We start from the raw sequence: 24,964 nt of genomic DNA, 5'->3' as shown, positions 1-24,964 counted from the left end.
ATACTTGCCATCAAGACTCTTAAACCAGGGAAGGCCGCTGGCCTGGATGGTTTTCCGGGGAAGTACTATAAATTGTTCAAAACTAGCCTCATCCCTCACCTGACCAAATTTTGTAATTATATCATGGAGGGACACCCGATTCCTCTTGATCTACCCCAAGCCAAAATTGTGGTTATACCTAAAAAGGGTAAAAGACGCTAAAAAATGCCCCAGTTACCACCCAAATTTCCTGATTAATCAGGACTTGAAAATATTTACTAAAATTCTAGCCAATAGACTTAAACATTTATTACCCGGTCTGATCTTGTGGTCAGTAATAATGAGCACTGGCACGCTAGTACATTCGAGTAGATGCCTCCATTCCTTGAGTGCCAAAATTATGGCCAGTAATTCCCTGTCACCAATTTAATAATTGCACTCCGCTGGAGACAATTTCTTAGAGAAGAAACCACATGGATGCAAGGAACCGTCAGGCGTAGGACGTTGAGTCAAGAGGGCACCTACTCCAGTCTCAGACGCATCGACCTCAAGAACGAAAGGCAGGACAGGATTAGGATGAGCCAGAACTGGAGCGGCAGCAAAGGCAGTCTTAAGACTATCAAAGGCCTTAATGGCAGTAGGTGACTAATGGAGTGGATCATTCTCGTTACGGGTCATGTCTGTGATAGGTTTGACCAAGGAAGAAAAGTTTTTAATACATTTTCTATAGTAATTGGCGAACCCCAAAAAACGTTGAATAGACCGAAGACCAACTGGGCAAGGCCACTGCAGAACTGCAGATAACGTGTCAGGATCCATGGAGAACCCTGCAACTGAGATAACATAACCTAGGAAGGTTACTTGAGTCTGATGGAACTCACATTTCTCGAGTTTACAAAACAGGCAATTCTCACGTAGTCTCTGAAGAACCCGTGTAACATCAGAATGATGAGCCTCAAGTGTGGGTGAGTGTATGAGGATGTCGTCTAAGTACACCACAACACACTGTTGCAACATATCTTGTAGGACATCATTAATAAATTCCTGGAAAACAGCAGGAGCATTACATAGGCCAAAGGGCCTTACAAGATACTCATAATGCTGTTTTCCATTCGTGGCCCTCCTTGATCCTAACGAGATTGTACGCTCCTCTCAAATTAAGTTTAGTAGACCGTAGCTCCCTTGAGGCAGTCAAAGAGTTCTGTAATGAGCGGAATAGGGAAAGCATTCTTTTTTTTTTTTTTTATATTTTTATTGAGGTGTATTTAAAGGCATACATCAATCGTAAAAATAAGTTTTTGCATCACATGTCACATACAGTAAGGCTTCAATGTTACAGGAATGGTGAAACAAACAGAAAAGAAACGTAAGAACAATAATTTACATACCATGTGACCATTGTATATATGGGATGCCAATCATTTAGAAACCTTCTACATGACACCCTAGACCACTCTCGGATCATCATAACTAATAGAAAACACTAAGGTGGAAGAAGGCAATTATGAACAAAGGAGACCACTTTCGGATCTCATTAGTAAACCTCGATTTTATAGGGTTTTATAACGTGCTTATATAGATTGAGTGTGTATTAAAAGAGAACAGTGAAGGTGCGGCATAGATTAGAGAAGCCGCATAGTTAGCCCTCCTGGACTAGGAGGTTTATTATGGGGGGGGGGGAGGTGGTTATTTAGATGCGATAGGAAGATTGCGTGCTTGGCCGGCGCTGTGTTTAGCCTCAATAACTAAGTAGCATTAGCGTGAGACCAGACTGCACTAAAAGCATATCTCATATTGTAAAGTAAAGCAAGGCCTAACGATATCAGGAATAATGTAGAAGGTAGGGAAACCATGAATGTAGACATCAGCGTAGGTCCAGCCCACCGTGATGTCATAGCTAATGTGGCAGTGCTGTGTCACGCTGCACCCCAATAGAGGCCGCATCGACAGGTTAATAGGTTTTGCAGATCAGAACTTGCAAGTAATAAAGAAGAGCATACAAACTGGCTTTTTAGGCAAACAAAAAACATAAGCATGGTAGTTATAGATGACATTGTCTCAAACATAACAGATATAAGGACTGGGATTACCATATCTGATAATATAATGTAATAGCAACATGGGAACAGAGGGGGGCTCAAGAGCAAAACTGTAGTGCACTCCAAAAGAGTCAGGCTTAGCATTATACACCCGAGGATTATGTGTAGGGAATGTATAGTAGTGATAAACCAGAACATGCTAAACCAAATATACCTAAGACTCTCTGAATTCTAAGGATATATGGCTTGTGTGGGGTACTGTAGCGAGTATAGGCGTGAATGGGAATTGAAGATAGTTTACATGAGGGGAGCAATATTTTATGTTAGATATGCTAGCAGATAAAATGGAATACAGAGCGCCGCCTCGGCCGCTGGCAGCCGCCCCGCAGCCCACAAATCCGCAGAGTTGCAAAGAATGGAGTGCGTGGGGTCTTCAATCCATACACAAATATACTAAGAATATAAATTCAATTCCCAATCAGTTTTCTCTGTAATGTAGCTATCTTAACAGCTAAGGTAAATGAAATTTGCTCTCTAAAGCATCTATATTGACCAATAATAATAAGTGGAGACCTACATGAGTGCCCTGTATCTGCGTTCTAGGATCCTAATAAAGAGACCAGTATAGTAGTCACATGAGAGGATCCTATACCAGAAATATATACCAGTATGTGGCCAGTATGTAAGATTAATCATATGAGCAGGAGAGAATTAAACATAAAGCTCAACAAACCTTGAAACAGGACAAAACACATAATTAACTTAACAACATTTGCGGAGTAGATTATAATACAGGCATAAAAGATGGGAAGTAGTATAGTGTGAGTCTGCAACCCGAGGTGCAGACTAAATGCGTTGTCAGCTCAGGCCAGTGACCGCCATTAATGCCCAGAACAGTAATAGTTTATGTCAAAATAGCTCACTTGTAACTAAAAACACACTTAAGTACTAAGCACAGTAAAACAATTAACTAGGCATAGCTGCAGAACATAATAACCAGTATCTAACATGAGCTAGCTGCAGAGACCCGTGGAACATACCTATAAAGTTCACTGGGAAGAAGTGCAGTAAGAGAGTTCAATAGTATAGCAGCACAAGATGTCACCGGTTGTACAGTCTCATCCTACATCTGCTCGCCAAATGTGAAAGTGTCCCAAATCTTGTGTAGGATTAGAAAGAAATGTGCCAGTCTGTCAATGTTTCTTGTAGGGCTATCAATCCCTCAAGTTAACCCCAAAAAAGTGCCTCCAGGGTCCCACTTCCGATCTGAGAAATGGACATAGCGGCAGTGGCAGTAGGGTTGCTGGGCGGGCGACTATGACAATTGTGCTTCAGCCCCCACACGGGCAAGGCCTCCAAGTAGGATGGTGGGTAGATTGAAGGTCAATTTCAGGTGCGTGGCTAGCAAAGAACACTGTGTCGGCTCGCGTGCATCAGCTGAGCGTGAGCATCTAATATGACCCTCAAAATGAGTGCGCAGTGGAGCCATGCTGTGTACCTGAGAGTCTACTGTTGTTATGTCCTGGGTGGCCTCAAGAGTCACACCGTCGCTAGGATATCTGAGACCTTCCGGCTTCAAGAGGGTCACTGTTAAGGGATCTGGGCTTAAGCTGAAAGCCGCTGCCATGTGTCTTTCCATCTTGTGAAAATGCTCGCGTAGGAGGCCCTCCAGAGCTCTAAGGAAAGTAGTTGGTTCCATGTGTGGATAGCCGTCAACCAATTCCCACCGTTGTAGGGGATTGCAATATATTAGGTGCTGCTTAGATATTAAGATGGCCGCTCTCCAGTACTCTAAACGGCTGGCTGTGATGTGGAAGTAAACGCCACTTAGCGCATTTTAGGTTATTTCTGTAGGATTAGGGTTATCCTTTTGTCAGGGTGCAGGTGTAGCTACGGCCATATCGCAATTTAGATGATCTTGAGTAGTTAAAATCATAAAATTTGTCGGCTTAGAGCCGGAGCTGTGAAAAAACACGTCTGCTCAGTTGTTCAGCTGGCTCCGCCCCCCTGGAAAAGCATTCTTAATGGTAAGAATCAGCAAGAGAGGTGAGTAAAATGGCTGCCAGCAACACATGGCAAACAAAACAGGGAAAAAACCCTGACAACAAGCCCTCTAAAGCATTGATGAGGGGCTACAATCCACCCACAATAGAAACGACAAGGTTTATATGGTCTGAAGTTGCACTAAAATGAAGGTTATGGCCGGAAAGATCTATACTAATACCAATTAGATACTTATTAACGGATGAATTTAGAGCTGAAATAAGCAAATGGGAAAATAAAGGCCTCTACTGGGTGCCAGATCTTTTGATTCAAAATAAATTGATAACATTCTCTCAACTACAGGAGAAGTTAGTTCCAATCAGGATTCACTGGTACTTATATCTCCAAATATCCTCCTCCATACATAAATTCCTCATGATGCATACTAACAGCACTAAGACCACGCTAGAAAACATATGCACCTCACAATGTAGACCAAAACAAACTTTAACCAAATTATATTTAGCCACACAACAAGCTGGAAAAATGACCAAAAATTCAGTAATGACCAAATGGGAGGCAGAACTATCCCTAGACAAGGAGACGTGGCACAAAATATATAACTCGGCAACCATTTGTCTGCTGAGCGCAGATCTAAAAGAGAACACTTTAAAAACAATGTTTAGATGGTACCTGGCTCCTCTGAGAACCTCACACCTGACTCACAATAAATCTAGACTACGCTATAGGGGTTGCAACGAAATAGGAACATACAAACACATCGTGGGACTGTAGAGAAGTACAGTTGATCTGGAAATCTCTATCTTCTATGCTTAGCTATTTATTGGAAGAAAACCTACAACTTACACTTACACAAGCATTACTTCACAAACATATACAAGAGTTTAATAGGCCCATCAATAATTTTATTAAAATTCTGTATATAGCAAGGACGAGGACATGTATAGCAAGATATTGGAAGGTTGGTACTCCCTCTTGGTCCGAAATACATAAAAAGATTTAATACACCTATACAATGTATGACTTGGCAGCGTGGACATTAGGCCTAAAAGACACAAATGATGAAGTGTGGTTTTATTGGAACCTGAGAAATGGTTCAAACTATAATGAAATAAACTGTGTATATTAAACAGACTTATTGTATCACTCACCTATTTGCTATTTATTAAAGAGCTCCTAAAGTAACTCATTAAACAATTGTTATATTCAATGTAGTCCTTGGCACTCAGTTTAAGTTTGAGTTTAAAAATGTTTGTTATAATTTACTTTGTTTTTGCTATACCCTGTTGATTAATGTCAAACAATATGTAAAGAATACCAGGAACTGACTCTTATTGATTTCCCAAAGACAAGACTTGATGCTTTGATTCCAGATAGCACAAACAAAAAAGGGAAACAGAAAAATCAGGAAGAAAAAAAGAGTCAATAACACGATTGCAAGTTTGACAATGTATTTATTAACATTTATACTTTTTGTATAACGATTGATATGATATATTTTATTAAAAAAACTGTTTCAATAAAAAGATTAAAACATAAAGTTAAATACATATAGTCTGAAATGAAAGGCACTCACCGGGTCTTGAATGTAGAATGAATCTTTTTATTAAGGTGACGTTTCGTGTGTAATCCCGCCCTCAAACCGACATCCATTGTCGGTTTGAGGACGGGATAACACCCAAAACGTCACTTTAATAAAAAGATTAATTCTACATTCAAGACCCAGTGAGTGCCTTTCATTTTGGACTATATAAATATATATATATATATATATATATATATATATATGCGCATGTATAACATATAAATAAATATATATATATATATACACACACACACATACATATTTAGACATGTGTATTTTTATTTAATATTTTTTATCAGATAGTGTTATTATGAGTGTAACTGTACTTTTAAATGCTGATGTGATTTGTGACTTCAGCAAAGTATATCAAGGGAATTAAGCACATTTGATAATAGGAGTAAATTGGAAAATCTTTAAAATTGCCTGTAACGTTCTATCTGAATCCTGAAAGAATCCCATAGGATGTAACCTGTAGTGTTCTGCAAACATTTATCAATAAATGCTCTCAAGAATTAGAACATTATATTTTTTTATCAAGCATAAAGAATTTACTAGACATGTGCAAAAATTCATACTTTATTATTCAGTTTGTAAACAAATAATGTAATTATCCTCTTTCTAGGGCAATTGCTTTGATCTCACACCAGATCTTTGATATCAAAAGTGCAATTTAAAATATCTAAATAGCTGATTTCTAGGTATTAATAGAGCTGTTTTTCAAGTTCTCAGTATACTGTAATTAAGCCTTCTTTACTAGGTGTGTTACAGTGTGATGAGCTTGTTTTTTTACATCATATATGAAAATGTGAGGATTTTGAAGTATACATTTATGCAGTGTGGGTAACATTTTCTAAGGGGGCTTGTCTGTTTATTTGAGTAGTAGTCCTATTATAGATAGCTAGACCATTATGGCACTGACAAATGAGGCAAGTAGGCAACTTGGGAAATGGAGGCCTGCACTGAAATAAGCATGGATATAACTTCTAGGGGTTTTTCGGGTGATCCAGTTGCTGCTATCATTAACAGATATTCTTTGTGTCCTCATATATAAATATACAAACATATTTATTGCAGATATGTGCAGAACATCTGACCATTTCATAGTTTTAGGTAGGAACCCTTTTAATATGTCAAGTGCACTTGGAATTCAGACAAAATCTCAAATCTTATAATATATGAAAGCCTTATTATTCTATAGTAGTTCTGCTTACATACAAACTCAATACAAAAAAAGTGGTGTCTTGCAGGGGAATAATATATTGAAATACTAGAAATTTAAAGTGTTTTTTTCACTATAGGCAGGTTGTTTCACCCTTGTTGGGGCTCTTCAGTATGATGTAGGTGCTATCTTATTGGACTCAAGCATTGATTTTAGGTTCACGGCTATATGCCATGATTACATTAATTTTCCTAGCCACACTTACAAAGCGTGAAATGAATGCTTAAGCAGAACAGCAGCACCAACCATAGACAGCCTGTTTGGCCCATTTGGGGCTCATCCCTCCATTGTATTAATCTTGGCAAAAAACAAATATACTTATCTGTGCAAAATTGCAACACGTATAATTCAAAATCCATTTCAATATAATGGGCAGCCCTTTAGCAAAGGGTGGAATGCTTGAGGACATCAGCATCAACCATAATGACTTGAGTGAGAAAGAGTCCCAAAGTAGCGAAACAGGCTGTCTATGGTTGATGCTGTGTTATTTAAGCCTCACCTATTTCACAGTTTGCTACACTACTGGTTTAAACTGACAGGAGCATAAGGGGTGCCATATTAAAAATGCATTTTAAATTAGTAATACACTCTGTGGGATAATTTGTATATTCTATTCATTGTATATTTATTCATTGGTGAACTAATTAAATGGAGGGTTTATCTCACTCTATAAACAACAATACATTTGTTTGGTACAATGGGAGTCCCTGCTCTGAAGGATTTCCATGGGTGTAAGTGCAGACCCTGTTTCAAGAGGTTTACAATCTAGTGTTTCAGTACTTTGCTCAAAGAGCTTACAATATTGTATTTAAGGAGAACTTACCTCTGGGTACTGACAGTGTAGAGAAATAAAAGAAATCCCTGATGTAAGACTACACTCAGCATGTTGACACAGGCAGATCTCTCCTAATAGTGTTGTAAATGTAAGGAGGGAACAAACAAAGTTCATCCAATTTATTGTTCAAAAACAGACCATACCACCAACAGTCCACAACATATGAGGCTATATCAGACTGAGCTTATCAGCTTACCACTTTTGTAGTAATACAGCAACCAATCGGTAGAAACGGACTCACTGGGCTCACTCGATTCCTGCAGTATTTAACTTGCATCGAATGCCCTGCCGGAACGTAATGTGTAGTGTCTCACACTCACGCATCCATGCCGCGATCTCCTCTGATGTCACTGGGGGCATGTCTGTGTAAATCCTCTGTGTATGGTCAGTTGGTGGGACGTAACTACCCCTTAGTCAGTAATTCGCCAATAAGATAACTTCTCTTGCGATGGCGTCGGGGGGGTGTGGGTTCCACTTCTCCGTGATTGGTCCGTATCGGGTCAGCTCCTATAGCTCATCGCTTGGAGCTATATCAGGGATCCGAAATCCTCACCGGCTGTGCTCACTGGGTAGGTCAAGCGTAATAGAAGCACAGATTAAAAGGAGCACCAGCCAGGAGATTGGAGTTAAAAAATAACACATTTATTGAAACACTCATTAAAAAGCCTGGTATCCTGGCTTTTTAATGAGTGTTTCAATAAATTTGTTATTTTTTAACTCCAATCTCCTGGCTGGTGCTCCTTTATTCTGTGCTTCTACACTCAGCATGTGACATAACACTAATCCCTCTGAAATCTTCAATCTTCCTGCCACTGCCATAGAGTATTCCAGTCTTCGTTATACTGCTTGCCAGATATGAATTGGTCTATGCACATCTTGTAAGGATTTTTCATCCAATGCAAGAAGATAGGTGCATGACACACTGTACCTTATAATGCAGTATTTATTTCCGTTTCTAATCTGAGATATAAAATACAGGACCATCCCATGACATATCAAATATTGTGCTTCACTAGGACTCTCTGCTTCAAACATCCAACAGTAGTACTTGTTCCACAGTGACTGTAGACATTCAAGTTTAGTGTTAAAGACATGGCAGTCCTTGTTCCAGGGTGCTGAAGTTCTCAAATAAAATTGTAAACCAGCTGCAAGGTGCTTAGTATTAAGCACTTGATGGTGTCCCTACATCAAGGCATTGCATTGAGGATATAAGTGCAAACATATTAATCATATCATTGTATTCTCTTTGCCAAGATCCTGAACATTATTACATTATACAGATATGTGCAGTGAGAGTGGATTTAAGCCATTCAATTTGATTTAATATCAGTTTATTAAAGTTATAGCAGTGTAAGTGTAATTATGCTTTATTGTTGGTGTTATGATTCAAGTTCTAGTGTTACAGAGATGATTTGTATATCTTATATCAATAAGCCTTGAAAAGTACAGACAGCTTTAAACATACAGAACTAAATTAAAGCTAAAGCTTTTTATGAAATGAGAAAGTACAGGAAAAGCGTGACAGAAATGTGAGAAATGATCTGACCTCACTGAACATGTCTGTAGGCTCTTGGAGTAGGATTTGTAGTTACAATCTAGTGTGGCAATGAGATGTCTTACAAACTTGTTAATCTCAGAAAATCTTACCTTAGATACTTACAGTTTAGTAAAATAAAAATCCTTGAAGGACACCTGCCATCAGCGCATATACTGCAGGCCAGATGCGCATCAGTCTGATCTGAATTTATTTCAGATCACCAGTTGTCTTTTCTTCATCCGGGTCAAGCTGAACAAACATCTGTATCAGATGCTGCACCTTACAGTACAGTGTTTAATGAGGGCCTCAGCACCTGTGAGTTTGCAGCGTGAGGACATCTGCCATTAGCGTGTATACTGCTGGACAGATGCGCATCATTCTGATCTGAATTTATTTCAGATCGCCAGTTGTCTTTTCTTCATCCGGGTCAAGCAGAACAAACATCTGTATCAGATGCTGCACCTTACAGTACAGTGTTTAATGAGGGCCTCAGCACCTGTGAGTTTGCAGCGTGAGGACATCTGCCATTAGCGTGTATACTGCTGGACAGATGCGCATCATTCTGATCTGAATTTATTTCAGATCGTCAGTTGGCCTTTTCTTCATCCGGGTCAAGCAGAAAAACAACTGCATCACAGATGCGGCACCTTACAATACAGTGTTTAATGAGGGTCCCAGCACCAGTGAGTTTGCAGTGCATAAATTGCAGACCTATGCAGTGGGGTTTATATTCTAGGCCTTTACTAGAAGTCCTTGCTTTAGAGTATTTGCAGACTAATGATGCAGTAATTCTTACCATCCTTAAAACCTTTACTGTCTTATAAAGATATGTAGAGGAAGCACAGAAAGGCATTGGTGTGTCCTACAGTTATGGATATAATACTTATAATGCTATAATATGTTTAAAATGATCATTTTAAAAATTAAAACGTTTATTAAATTATATGTATTTTTAAATAAAGGTGTGACGATAATATTGATCATTATTATGTACAGTTTGTATGCTATATTTTGTCTCAGAGTACTGGTGCCTATAGGAACCTACAAAGTTTAAGCTATTACTTCTGTAATTTATCAGTATTATTTTACAATGTATATAAATGTGATTTAGTATTATTCAGTTACTGAGTTGGGGTGATCATGGTAACACTACCTGTAGTAATTAGTGTTCATACCTGTAGCTCCCACTGGATGCCAATTGCATTGTGTTGGAGGTAGTCACTGTTCTTCATACCAGCACATATACAGAGCTGTAGTTGTAAAGCACTAGCTTTACTGTAATGTGCTAGCTGAGAAATAAAGATATTAGATAACTAATATTTACATGTCAGTGATTACTGAAGCTCAGCAGGATCAGTCTGGCAACTCTAGTAAAGTCAGCAGCAGTTATGAGGGTGGTGGCTTTGTGCTGTCAGTTGGTTTTGTGACATAACTGCTGCATCACATAAGCCACTCCCCTAAGACTGTCACCATAACAACCAGGCATCACATTATACCATGACTTTAGTTATGTTATTAGTGTTGCTTTAACCCTTTCGTGCCAGGGCTAAAGTGCCTACATCGGAACAACTGTTTTCAGTTATTGGATTGCGTCTGTGGATCGTTCCTACAACCCTAGGAACGCCCCCAAGACCGCGATCAAGTCCTGACAGCACAGAAGGCTTCAGGACAGCCGTTAGCTATGACGTTCTATTCCGTCATAATGGCTTTAAAGCCCAGTCTAATTATGACGGAATAGAACGGCATAACGGCTTTAAAAGGTTAAAATAAGATGTTTATGCATAATAAAACAACTTTGTAATATGCTCATTATTTATTTTGCACCTTTTCATGTAATTTAGCCCTTGCACATTGAGTTGGAACTGCATCCTGCTGATTTTTCAGAGCTAACTCTGCATCAAATGTTTTCCTAATTGACTTTAATAGATAACAACTGCAAAACAATTCACTTTATACTAACTTAATGGCAATAATTAGCCTTGTTGTCTGTCGACTCAAACTTATATGGCTCCTCCAAATAAGGTGAGTGTTGGGTGCGGTTTTTCTATTGAAAACCAATTGCAGTAAACATGATTTTATTTTGTTAAACAAATCTTTACACTTGGCTGATATGTTATTCTGTAGGACAGTTACTGAAATGTCTTGTAATTACAAGGTGTTTACTGTCCCTTTAAGTTCTAACTAAACTCCCATTATAAATCCTGAGTTTCCAGTTGGTTATAGGTTATTAAAATGACATTATCTGCTTTGGTCTGGTAATATCTACAGAGCTATGGATGAACCTCAGGATCATGTCATGTGATTACCTCTGGGGTTACCAGCCATACTAATTAGCATATGTAATTGTGCAGTGTAGCTAGGAAACTACAGGTCTGTCATTATTTAATAGTAGATTCCCCACATTTAGAAGCCATTATGTCTGTATCAATTTTATATTAATTATATTTGATCTGAACCATACAAATAGGGTGTCCAGTATTTTAGCAGGCTATCCAGTATAATCTGTACTAAAATACTAGACACATAAAAGGGACATTAAACAGGTTGAGATCTGTGCATATCCTAAAGGAGCTAATTAATTAAAAATAGTTTGCATAAAGAAACTGTTTAAAAATTGCTGGGAAGTATTTTAAAATAATTTTCAAAAATAATCAAAATGAATTACATAGCTAAGCTGCCTGGAGTAGCCAACTCCACCCCCCTTATCAGTGTTTAGACACAGGCATTGTATTTCAACTGAGTTCACAGCTTCTAGGAATGTTCCAGCAGATAATCCCTATTCACTTTTGCATTCTACCAAAACAACAATAGCTATAACCATAGAAGGAAATGTGTGGGGGAGTTAGAGCTTTACAATTCAGAAACTAAAAAATAAAGGGTTAATGGCAATGCACTGCAGTATAAATTTGCAGGTAAAGTAATTAAAGATTATTATATTTTGTCTCTATCCCAAATTGTGTTATGTCCCTTTAAAGGCCAATGTCAGATAAATGTAAAGGGCCTTCTAGGCCTTTATGCATTTGAAATATGGTTTAAAAAAAAGAAGGTACACTGAGCATTTTCTTTTATATGTGTTACAGGCAACCATGGGGGTGTTCAATCATTGCTGGGTGTTTACTTCTGGCAGCCAAGGAGGTCACATCACTGCTCTGTACATGTGTTACTGGCAACCAAGGGCATAAAATGACTGCTTAGTTGTGAAAAATATATGTGGTGGGATCAAGGGTAGGGCCTAAGGTTGAGCTTTTGAAGGGACATTGTGTGAACCTAGCTACGTCCCATGTCCAGTCACCTATAGGTCATCCGGTATTTTTATGGAGCACGGCTGGCAACCCCTATCAACAAGAAAGACACGCAAATCACATGAACCATGCGTTAGTCTTCTTCACCACCAATTCCACCTTGAAATATAAACAAAATAATGCACATAGTATAGTACAATTTTTGACGGAAGAAGTGGGTCCACACTTCAGCATGAATGTGATAAACGTGAAAGAAGAAATCATTTTTATTTTTTATTAACATAGACAAATGTATAGATCTGGCTTCTGAAAAGTCTGAAACCCAGTCAGGTTAGCCATCTGCCTCTGACTTAGCAAATCTCCAAGAGCACACACAAATAATGTAGCAGGGTATATCTGGCTTCTGTGGACAAGGTAAAAGGGATATGAAACCCCAAAAAATATATAATTTTGTGATTCAGACAGAGCATAGAATTTTTCAAAAGTTTACAGTTTAATTCTATTATCAAATTTGCTTTGTTCCCATGATATTCTTTGTTGAAGAGATACCTAGGTAGGCATATGGAGCACTTCATAGTAGGAAATAGTGCTGCCATCTAGTGCTCTTGCAAATGGATAACATTCTTGCAAAACTGCTGCCATATAGTGCTCCAGAAATGGGCCGGCTCCTAAGCTTTACATCCCTGCTTTTCAACAAAAGATAACTAGAAAACAAAAAAAATGATAATAGAAGTAAATTAAAGGGACAGTCTAGGCCAAAATAAAATTTCATGATTCAGATAGAGCATGTAATTTTAAACAATTTACTTTTATCACCAATTTTGATTTGTTCTCTTGGTATTCTTAGTTGAAAGCTTAACCTAGGAGGTTCATATGCTAATTGTTTAGACCTTGAATGCCACCTCTTTTCAGAATGCATTTTAACAATTTTTCACCACTAGAGGGTGTTAGTTCATGTATTTCATATAGATAACACTGTGCTTGTGCACGTGAAGTTATCTGGGAGCAGGCACTGATTGGCTAAACTGCAAGTCTGTCAAAAGAACTGAAATAAAGGGGCAGTTTGCAGAGACTTAGATACACGATAATCACAGAGGTTAAAAGTATATTAATATAACTGTGTTGGTTATGCAAAACTGGGGAATAGGTAATAAAGGGATTATCTATATTTTAAAACAATAACAATTCTGGTGTAGACTGTCCCTTTAAAGTTGTTTAAGATTACATGCTCTATCTGAATCATGAAAGAAAAATTCTGGGTTTCATATCCCTTTAACTCAATTTTAATATGCATAAAGTATTCACTGCACTGCAAAAATATCTGCATGCAAAATAAATGTTTTAAAAGCATTACTGTAAGTTTGTTAAAATCAAAAAACAAATTTGCATTGTTTTTCAGGTTCATGACACTTCCCTTGATAAGGATCTTCAATCTTATTTTACTTCCTTTGCTGTGGGCTATTAGCAACAGATATAAAGGTGCTCTGTGACATATCAGCTAACATATGTGCATCATGCCGGAGTGTCAGGGTTCTGCATGCCATAGAAAGCACTCTATTCTCTCTGGAGGAGTGGAAGCACTTCCACTTTCAGAGGTAAATTACAGGAAAAGTAAAGGGACAGTCAATCAATATATTACCCATTTCCCAGTTTTGCATAACCAACACTGTTATATAAATATACTTTTTACCTCTGCAATTATCTTGTATCTAAGCCTCTGCAGACTGCCTCTTATTTTGACAGACTTGCATTTAGCCAATGAGTGCTTACTCATAAAAAAATTCACCGGAGTGAGCACAATGTTATTTATTTGTCACCCATGAACTAGCGCTGTCTAACTGTGAAAAACTGTCAAAATTCACTGAGATAAGAGACGGCCTTCAGCCTCTTAGAAATCAGTTTGAGCCTACCTATGCTTAGCTTTCAACAAAGAATACCAAGAGAACAAAGCAAATTTTATGAAAAAAGTACATTGGAAAGTTTTTTTTAAAAATTGCATGTCCTGTCTGAATCATGAAAGTTTAATTTTTACTTCACTGTCCCTTTAAATAATGAAAGTGCATTGCAAATGTATTTATGTATAATTAATCATTGTATGTGGAACATTTTAAGTTTAAAGGGATACTAACCACAAATTTTTTTCTTTCATGAGTCAGATAGAGCAGGCAATTTTAAGCAACTTTCTAGTTTACTCCTATTATCAATTTTTCTTTGTTCCCATGTTATCTTGATTTGAAAAAGCAGTAATGAAAGGTTAGGAGCCAGCCCATTTTTAGTTCAGCACCTGGGTAGCGCTTGCTGATTGGTTTGCTACATTTAGCCACAAATCAGCAAGTGCTACCCAGGTGCTGAACAAAAAATGGGCTGGCTCTAAAGCTTATAGTACTGCTTTTTCAAATCAAGATAGCATGAGAACAAAGAAAAATTGATAATAGGAGTAAATTAGAAAATTGCTTAAAATCTCATGCTTTATCTGAATCATGAAAGAAAAAAAATTGGGTTTAGTATCCCTTTAATATATGAATTAGCTTAATTTTTTTGTGTGAAAAACAGTTTGTGGTATATAAAGTGTTTAAAAAGGTATTGCGTTTAAGGGGTTTTATACTTTATCATAGATGTGTATATTGCTTCCTAAAGGGAAATGAAACCCAATTTTTTTTCTTTCATCATTCAGATAAAAAATACAGTTTTTTTTAAAAAAGTTCCAAATTTACTTCTATCATCAAATGTGCTTTGTTCTCATGTTATTCTTTGTTGAAGAGATATCTAGATAGGTAGAACCCACATGTCTGGAGAACTGCATGTCAGGAAATAGTGCTGCCATCTAGTGCCTTTGCAAATGTATATTATTGTTGCAAAACGGCTGCCATATAATGCTGCAGACAAGTGCACACTCCTGAATTTACCTTCCTGCTTGTCAACAAAGGATGACAAGAAAACAAAGAAAATAATAATAGTACTACTTTGAAAAGTTGTTTGGTCTATCTGAATCATGAAAGGAAAAAGTTTGGGTTTATGTCCCTTTTATTTTCTAATAGTATCCTGTCTTGGATTATTGGACTATAATTTTATAATTGAATAATATTGTTGATTCTGGGAACAATACAAGGAATAGAGGTGGTGTTATAATAATAATAGATAGAAAAAGAATAGTATACCGTATTTAACTATGTATGTATCCCTTCTATATCTTCTATGGTAACGTTTATATAGCATGATATATAGTATACGGAATTATAACATTATAACTGCATGTTCTCTTTAACTCTTGCTACACGTGAAGCTAACATAAACACAGGTCTGTCATTAGTAACCAATGAAAATTCGGAGAATGTATTAGAGCCAGTCAAAATTAAGTAACCAAGCAGACTTCTGGGTTACTTATTAGCATATTCATATTAGGCGGGATTACTCAATCCCGGCAATATTGCAGAAGGAGTTTTACCCAATAGAAAGCAAATAGTACAGTGAGTGATTGGTTATCCAGCCTATCAGTGACAGGGAGTTCTGTACCTGTCTGCAGTAGCTGTTCGCCTGGGTTGGTGTTGTAATGGGGTTCTCTGTTGAGAATAGGACGGGGCTCTTTGGCCTATTTCTACTCGTTATTGTCGGTCTGTCCCAGGCTGCTTTCCCCTTGGATTTGCTGGACGCTAAACCCGTATTGCCTCGGATACGGAGGAGCCTGGAGACCAGCAGCCCAGGACCCGCATCTGATGGGAAGTGCAGAAATCAAAAAGACATCGATGGACTGCTGAGCAAGGACACATCCACAGTGCGTAAATAATAGTGGTTTATTGGGGTAATGCTAGAGTAGGTGTACGGCTCCTTTTAAATAAGGAATTATATTAAAAATACAGTTTGCCGTTGTGTACTACAGCTCAGAATCTGCTCCAGCTTTTTGTAGCCCGGCAACATGGATATATTATAAACGTTCCCTTTTAAAGGGACGATCTGGTGTCTATTGCCAGCAATTGAAGGGTGGAAAGGGGTGGTTGCGTGTTGGTCACAAGGTGCAATATGGGTAGCCACATGATGCCAGCCTGCTTGCTGCATTAGGCAATGATGTCATTGCCTTTCTATCTTTCATACATTGTTGATATAGTCATATTATTGTTTGTTGACAGTATTAGCTTTGTATAATAAAGAGTTATTATTTTACTTGAATTTTCTATTAAAATCAAATGGGTCTTCCCATTTGTGTTCTAGATGACAGACCATGGAGTAGTTTTTATTTTTGGTGCTCAAGGTTAAATTATACAATAAAAAATGTGAAATGTACTATACAGATTATAGAGTTGCCTTCTCAAGACTGATTTGTCAGGTACAAGGGCTTCTTCTGCTACATTAAATTGTTGATCCTGCAATATTAAATCTGACATTTGCCCATTCTGTCACCCTCTGCATTTGTCTTTGTAATGGTTCTGCACAAACACTGCAGTGCTTAGTGAAACCTGAAATTCTAGTTTGTCAGGTGCTTTATGTGGGCCTGTCCTAGTAATGACCCTACCTTTTGGCGCTGTCCTGTTCTTTTACTTTAAATACTTTTACAAAGAGGAGTAAATAGAACTACAGAAAAGCGTTGATTGACTAAATTTGCTTGGGTGGTGGGTACCTATTTGGGATTAGTTGTGAATGGATTTTTATCATATGGTTTGAGTGTAATCCATGCATATTCTCCCTTAATATTCTGTATGCTAAAGATTATGAAATCAGCACTTTGTGTATATAGAAAGGAGTGTTATTAATCTAAAGATATATATTTTAAATGTATCCCAAAACCAGTAATTGGGTATAAATATGTTAAGATCACTTTCTCACAGTATAAGAATGCACATTAAAGGGACACTGAACCCAATTTTTCTTTCTTTCGTCATTCAGATAAAGCATGCAATTTTAAGCAACTTTCTAATTTACTCCTATTATCAATTTTTCAACGTTCTCTTGCTATCTTTAATTGAAAAGGAAGGAATCTAAGCTTTTTTTTTTTTTTTTTTTTTTTTTTTTTTTTGTGGTTCAGAACTCCGGACAGCACTTTTATTGGTGGATGAATTTATCCACCAATCAGCAAGAACAACCCAGGTTGTTCACCAAAAATGGGCCGGCATCTAAACTTACATTCTTGCATTTCAAATAAAGATACCAAGAGAATGAAGAAAATTAGATCATAGGAGTAAATTAGAAAGTTGCATAAAATGTCATGCTCTATCTGAATCACGAAAGAAAAAAAAATGGGTTCAGTGTCCCTTTAATGCTGTATTCAGGATTTGTGATGCTGGGCCACTTAATGACAGGGTGTGAATCTCAGATATAATTTCACCGCAGCGCTAGTCAATATTTATTCTACAACAGAATTCTGGGCTGCGTTGAACATAGTAGCTTGCCAAGCTTGGCTCTTTAAAGGAGCCCTGTTAAGGCAATGGAGTTGCCAAGTCTGACTTGTCATTCTGTGATGGTTGAGATTTTTGTTAATTCTGGAGATCTATTTCTGACTTTTTTTTTTTTTTCTTTTTTCTTTCTTGATAAATATTATAAATAATTTTTATTTTCTTTCTTAGTGCTCATTTGACCTAAGTGGTGAGCTGTCTCTAGTGTGGATTGGAGATGGAACTGGGGTAAGCATTGGTATATTTATTTAAGAAGTAAAAACGCTAGCAGGGTGTGATTCTCAAAATTGGAACTCATAATAGTTCATAGCATCTTCAAAGTGATTTGTTGTAATGTTTGTCAATCACGTTCTTCTTGACCTCTGACCTTTTTACATCTATAGGTCATCCTGGTTCTGACAACATTCCGTTTGCCTCTGCTTGTCATAACATATGCACAGTCCAGGCTATACAGAAGGTAAGTGATTTTTATATTAACTATTCTGAGTGTGCACTAACTCTGGGAATAATCTTTACTTTACGACTACCCTCAGTCTTGCTTATAGCCAAGTTTCTAATTTTATTTATTTTAAATCCATTCAAACCACTCTACTCAAGTAGGGAAAAAGCTAAATAAGGACCCTCTACAGCCATTAAAAAAACATATTAACAATACATTTTATCACACTACTTCCCTACATAAAAAAAAAAAAAAAAAATATATATATATATATATATATATATATATACATATACAACAATATTCAGGTAGGCCGTGGTGTTTAAACAATTCTTATTTGGTACTAATGTCCCAAAGTGTGCCAAGAAAATATTCCCTACATTACTGTTGCCTTTCTATTATCTCGAACCAGCCTGCCCATTCTCCTCTAACATCAACAAGGCATTTTTCGTCCACACAACTGCCGCTCACTGGATATTTTCTCCTTTTTGGACCATTCTCTGTAAACCCTAGAGATGGTTGTGCGTGAAAATCCCAGTAGCAGTTTTTTAAATACTCAGACCAGCCTGTCTGGCACCAACAACCATGCCACGTTCAAGGTCACTTAAATCCCCTTTCTGATGCTCGGTTTGAACTTCAGCAAGTCGTCTTCAGCACGTCTAGATGCCTAAATGCATTGAGTTGCTGCCATGTGATTGGCTGATTAGAATTTTTTGTTACCAAGCAATTGAACAGGTGTACCTAATAAAGTGGCCATCGAGTGTATGCGTGTGTGTGTGTGTGTGTGTATATATATATATATATATATATATATATATATATATATATATATATATATATATATATATATATTAATAAATAAAAAATTGTCTTTAATGATAGGTGGCAAATATAACATTTGGGTTAAAGCAATATTTGACACCTAGTGAGGCAGCAGTCTGGGAATTTTAGCTAGGAATAAGATAACGTCTTTCTTGTGATGGTTTTGTCTTCTATGGACCACAAATGAGTTGGCCAATCAGGCCTTTTTATTATGATTGCAGTGTTTTACCATCCGGGTGACATTATAAAGTAGCCTGGTGGCATTATGAAGTGATCGGGTGGGGTCTTGGGGAGAACACTGGATTGGATCTTATGCAGGTATCTAGATAATTTTGTCTTTAAACCAGCTCTGCATTACATTTCTCCCCCCCAGTGCTGATTATGGAAAGACATTCCAAGAAATAACATCCCAGATCAACAACACTTACATACGCACAGAGTTTGGTATGGGAGTTGGGCCTGAAAACTCAGGAAAGGTGAGTGATAACTGTAGGCCAAGAGTATGTGTCCTTTTTCCTTTAAAAAAAAAAAAAAAAAAGTTCTCTTTGGAGGCATACTTACTTTTCTCATCTTTTAGGTCATTCTTATTGCTGAGGTATCTGGAGGGAGCCTTGGTGGTCGCATATTCAGATCCTCGGACTTTGCAAAGACCTTTGTTCAGACTGATCTGCCTTTCCATCCGCTTGTACCAGTGACCTATAATCCAGTGAATTCAAACTACTTGCTGCTGCTTAGCATAGATGTGAGTACTTGTGTTAAATTACTTTAAAACCATTATACATTTCTTTAAAAGGACATTAAACATAAATAATTTATGAGGAATTATATTTTATGTAATTCCTCATTACATAAATGTAGCTCACTTCTATACATGACCTCTTTATTTCCCGCTCCCTCAACCTTCTGGCCCTAACAGAAACCTGTCTCTCTCCCGTAGACACGGCATCCACTGCTGCTCTGTCACATGGGGGTCTCCACTTCAGCCACACTCCTAGGTCTGGTAATAGACAAGGAGGTGGTGTAGGTATTTTACTTTCCTCTCGTTGCAACTTTAAACAAATACAACCCATCTCTTCCCTCACATTTCCCTCGTTCGAAACCCACATGATTCACTTATTCTCCCCTCTCTCTGTATGTGTTGCAGTCATATACCGACCCCCTGGCTCCTCAACTCAATTTCTTTATCACTTGGCTGCCTGGCTACCTTATTGCCTTTCCTCAGACACCCCTGCCCTCATTCTTGGCGACTTCAACATCTCTCTTGACAATCCCACTGCCTCATCTGCAAAACAACTTCTGCAACTCGCTTCCTCTTTCGGTTTGTCATAATAGACTGATTTTCCCACTCACAAAGATGGTCACTCTCTTGACCTGATCTTTAGCTATCTATGCACTCTCTCAAACTTCACAAACTCCCTCTTTCTGACCACCATCTCCTTACTTGCAACATATCATCCCTCCCTACAACTCTCCCTCCTTCTACTCCTCACACCAAACTTCACAGAAGCATTATGTCATTAGATCAGCAACAGCTTGCGAATTCCCTCAAACCTCTCCTCTCATCCTTCTCCTCCTTTTCCTGCCCTGAACAATCTATCTGCCACTATAATTCCACCCTTATATCCGTCCTTGACATTGTCTCCCCTCTTAACATAGCTCGGAAATCACACACTCATCCTCAGCCCTGGCATACTCCTCTGACACAGTATTTACGCAGATGTTCCCGTACTGCTGAGCAGCACTGGAGAAAATCTCGGAGTTCAGCTGATTTTCTTCATTACAAATTCATCTTGAACTCCTACTATTCTGCCCTTAATCTCCATAAGCAACACTACTTCTCTACTCTTATCTCTAATCTTTCTTCAAACCCAAAACGTCTTCTCCACTTTCAATACTCTCCTCCGCCCTCCCCCCACCACCTAATACAACTTCTCTGTCAGCTCAAGACTTTGCCAGCCACTTCAATAACAAAATCGACTCCATCAGAAATGAAATCGGCTCTCAACATAATTCCATTCTCTCCCCCCCTCAAATGCTCTCAATCAACCACAACCCACATAACCTTAAACTTAGCTCATTCTCCCCTGTTACTGAGGAAGAAGTTTCGGCACTTATACTGCACTCTCACCTCAGTACCTGTCCCCTTGACCCTATCCCCTCATAGCTACTCCCCTCCCTCTCTGCTACCCTTACCCCTATACTAACACACACTTTCAACCTCTCCCTCAGCACCGGTATATTTCCCTCATCGCTGAAACATGCACTGGTCACTCCTATCCTCAAAAAACCTTCCCTTGATCCTTCCTCCCCATCCATCTACCGCTCTATTTCCCTCCTCACTCTTGCCTCAAAGCTTCTCGAAAAACTAGTATATGCACGCCTATCCCATTTCCTTACATCAAACTCCCTTCTTGACCCACTGCAATCTGGATTTCGTCCCCATCACTCCACAGAGACAGCAATTGTTAAGGTTACAACCTACTTACAGCAAAATCAAAAGGCCACTTCTCTCTGCTTATCCTCCTTGATCTGTCCGCAGCCTTTGACACTGTTGACCACCCTCTTTTGCTCCAAACCCTCCAATCCTTTGGCATCTGTAACACAGCCCTTTTGTGGCTCTCTTCCTACCTGTCAAACCGTACCTTTTTAGTGTAGCCTTCTCTGGGGCCTCTGCTGCCCCGTCAACACTTTCTGTCGGAGTACCGCAAGGCTCTGTCCTCGGTCCCCTTTTCTTCTCAATCTAGTAGTCATCACTAGGTTCCCTAATAAAGTCCCACGGTTTCCAATATCATTTGTATGCCGACGACACCCAAATCTACTTCTCTGCACTAGACCTATCTCCTTCCTTGCTAGTCCATGTCACTAACTGTCTTTCTCACATCTCTTTTTGGATGTTCTCTCACTACCACAAGCTAAATCTCTCCAAAACTGAGCTACTCATTTTCCCCCCTTCTTCCATAATCCCCCCCCCCCCCCATCTCTCTATTACTGTCGACAACTCCATCATTACCCCTACCCCGCACGTCCGATGTCTCAGGGTCACATTTGACTCAGATCTTTCTTTCACTCCTCACATTCAGTCCTTGGCCAAAGCCTGCCGCTTCCACCTTAAAAACATCTCTAAAATTAGACACTTCCTTACACAAGACACAACTAAGATTTTAATCCACACTCTCATTCTTTCCCGCCTCGATTACTGCAACTCTGTCCTCTCTGGTCTCCCCACCTGCCGCCTATCTCCTTTACAATCCATAATGAATGCCTCTGCCAGACTCATCTTCCTTATACGTCGCTCTTCATCTGCTGCACCTCTCTGCCAACCCCTTCACTGGCTTCCTCTTGCCTCTAGGATCAAACACAAAATTCTCACTCTGACATACAAAGCCCTCAACTGCACTGCTCCCCCCCCCCCCCCCCCCTATATCTCAGACCTTGTCTCCAGATACTCTCCCTCCCGTCCCCTTCGCTCTACTCATGACCTCCTACTCTCCTCCCTTCTGGTTACCTCATCGCACTCCCGTTTACAGGACTTCTCCAGACTGGCTCCCATCCTGTGGAACTCTCTGCCTCGCTCCACAAAACTCTCCCCTAGTTTTGAAAGCTTCAAGTGCTCCCTAAAGACTCTACTGTTCAGGGATGCATACAACCTACACTAACCTTTCTTTATACTAGTTCCACTCCTCCATTACTATACCCTGAACCCCCTTAGCATGTAAGCCTAAGAGTCCAGCTGTTTGTAGATCACCTTCTTAAGAGCTGACTACAACAATGCAACTCTTGGCAGGGCCCTCTACCCATTTGATCCCTATAATTGTTTTGTTGTACTCCCCCCTTTGTTTATAGCGATGCAGAATCTGTTGGTGCTCTACAAATTGATGATGATGATGATATGTGTAGTAAATAAAAACATTCATTATTTTGCAGGCTTTTCCTGTAATTTAACCCCTTCCTGCCGTTAGGATGTTCCATGCCGTCCTTGCCGTGCTGGGCTTTAGCGCCGTTAAGATGGCATGGAATGTCCCAGCTGTTCTGCTGTACTGAAGCAGTAATTGCTTCCTAACTGGGATTGCGGGCTAGAGGGTGTGCTTAATGTCATAGGCACTCCCCCCTGACCCGATCCAATCATTAAACTCACGCAATTGCGTGAGTTCAATCTCGTGATTTCAATTTTATACTTATTTGTTTGTTTATATATCGCCAATTTATCACAACAGGGAAGATAAGATAAACATACTCAAGGATTTTCAGAGTATGTCCCTTGACTGCAAAACGATGCAAATTACTTTTAAAAGCTTCTCTAAACCTTTGTTTTGTTTGCAGAGGTTTTGCTCTGCTGTGCCTAATTGCTGACATATATTTTGTGTATGTTTTATATAAGACTATAATCTCACTTTAAGACTAATGTATTTAACTTGTAAACAAAAATGATCACACTGTTGAAGCAGAAAAAAAAAATATTGAACGGGCATATCAAGCTTAAGTGAATGTGAGTGCTATTTTCCAGTAGTTGCACTCAAACAATGATCAGCTGTCTGATTACTGTAGAATACTCATGCAAACTTAATTATGAAAACACTTCCCTTATTGAAAATGCAAAGAACACTCCTTGGAGAAAGATATACATAGACATAAAAGTGCCAAACTAAAATGATTTAATTTGTTAGAGCATTTTATTATTGCTCTTTTACTTCCTTATAGCTATGTGTTTAATCCCTGCAAAAGGGTTAAGCTCATAGTTAGTCAGCTGCAGAGCAACAATCCACTACTGGGACCTAGATGAAGATATCTTATGTCTCTTAAAATCCCATGCTCCATCTGATTCTTTTAACCTTTTGTGTTATCAGCTCCATAGAACAGTATAAGGATTGTAGAGAGAGTGATCACTGTAGACTGTAATTTTTTTTAAATTTTTTATTTACCCTAGCTTACAGCGTAGACTATAGAGTATCATGTTCCCTTTTGTTTACAGTCAACATATCTCACTGTATTGAAATGTATTTTGTCATACACAATGTTGCAGGAAAAGATTTTGAGTATACCAAGATCTCCATCCTAGTGCAAAAATGTCATCGTTTTTAATACTAAAAAAAAATTCATGTAAAAACTTTGCTTTTTGAGAACACACACACTTACACATAGATAAATTAGATAGTGTATATAATAATAATATATGCATTTAAGAGTTGAGACTTAATTGCCTTTAATAAATAAGTTACATTTGTTTTAACTCTGCTTTCCTGGTGTCTGCTGAAGCAGATGTTTTTATTTTGAAAGAGGGGATGTGAAACTCTAGGGAATGATAGTTCTAGGCATTAATATGAGAATATTTGCATGTTATGAGAAACCCTCTTATTTTGCTAAAACTTTTGCTAAATCCTATATAATAAAAGGCCAAGTGTGTTTGTCCGAAGCTGTCATGCGCAGTAGAGACTGTGCGCGAGGACAAACACACCTGGCCTTCCAACTGATCTGGTGTGTGAGCGTAGCCGGGCGGGTGTGGAGTGGGCGTGACCGACGGGTGAGACTGGGCGTGGCGCGGGCGGGGCCAGATGACGAGAGACAGAGAGGTGTAAAGAGGGGGGATAGAGAGAGCAGAAGGATAGAGAGAGCAGAAGAGGGGGGGATAGAGAGAGGGGGAGAGAGACAGCAAAAGAGAGAGGGGGAGAGAGATGGCAAAAAAGAGAGGGGGAGAGAGACGGCAAAAGAGAGGGGGGAGAGACGGAAAAAGAGAGGGGGGAGAGAGAGAGAGCAAAAGAGAGGGGGGAGAGAGAGCAAAAGAGAGAGAGAGCAAAAGAGAGGGGGAGAGAGAGAGAGAGAGCAAAAGAGAGAGAGAGAGGGGGAGAGAGAGAGAGAGAGAGCAAAAGAGAGGGGGGAGAGAG

The 24,964-nt window shown here is 38.8% G+C and overlaps 1 protein-coding gene across 1 annotated transcript in view; it reads left to right on the top strand.

The window, feature by feature from the left end:
• Positions 1 to 15,940: 15,940 nt before the first annotated feature.
• Positions 15,941 to 24,964, top strand: part of SORT1 (sortilin 1) — a 78,025-nt gene continuing 69,001 nt past the window's right edge. The window contains exons 1-5 of the mRNA XM_053706761.1: positions 15,941 to 16,212; positions 17,996 to 18,052; positions 18,208 to 18,281; positions 19,459 to 19,561; positions 19,663 to 19,827. Coding sequence (XP_053562736.1) covers positions 15,991 to 16,212; positions 17,996 to 18,052; positions 18,208 to 18,281; positions 19,459 to 19,561; positions 19,663 to 19,827 — 621 coding nt within the window. The 5' untranslated portion in view covers positions 15,941 to 15,990. The remainder of the gene's footprint in view (positions 16,213 to 17,995; positions 18,053 to 18,207; positions 18,282 to 19,458; positions 19,562 to 19,662; positions 19,828 to 24,964) is intronic.

The sequence above is a fragment of the Bombina bombina genome, chromosome 3 (assembly GCF_027579735.1).
Source record: "Bombina bombina isolate aBomBom1 chromosome 3, aBomBom1.pri, whole genome shotgun sequence".
In the NCBI taxonomy this organism is placed as follows: domain Eukaryota; kingdom Metazoa; phylum Chordata; class Amphibia; order Anura; family Bombinatoridae; genus Bombina; species Bombina bombina.
Note: the sequence above shows the minus strand (reverse complement) of the source record. Positions and strands in the feature narration are given on the sequence as shown.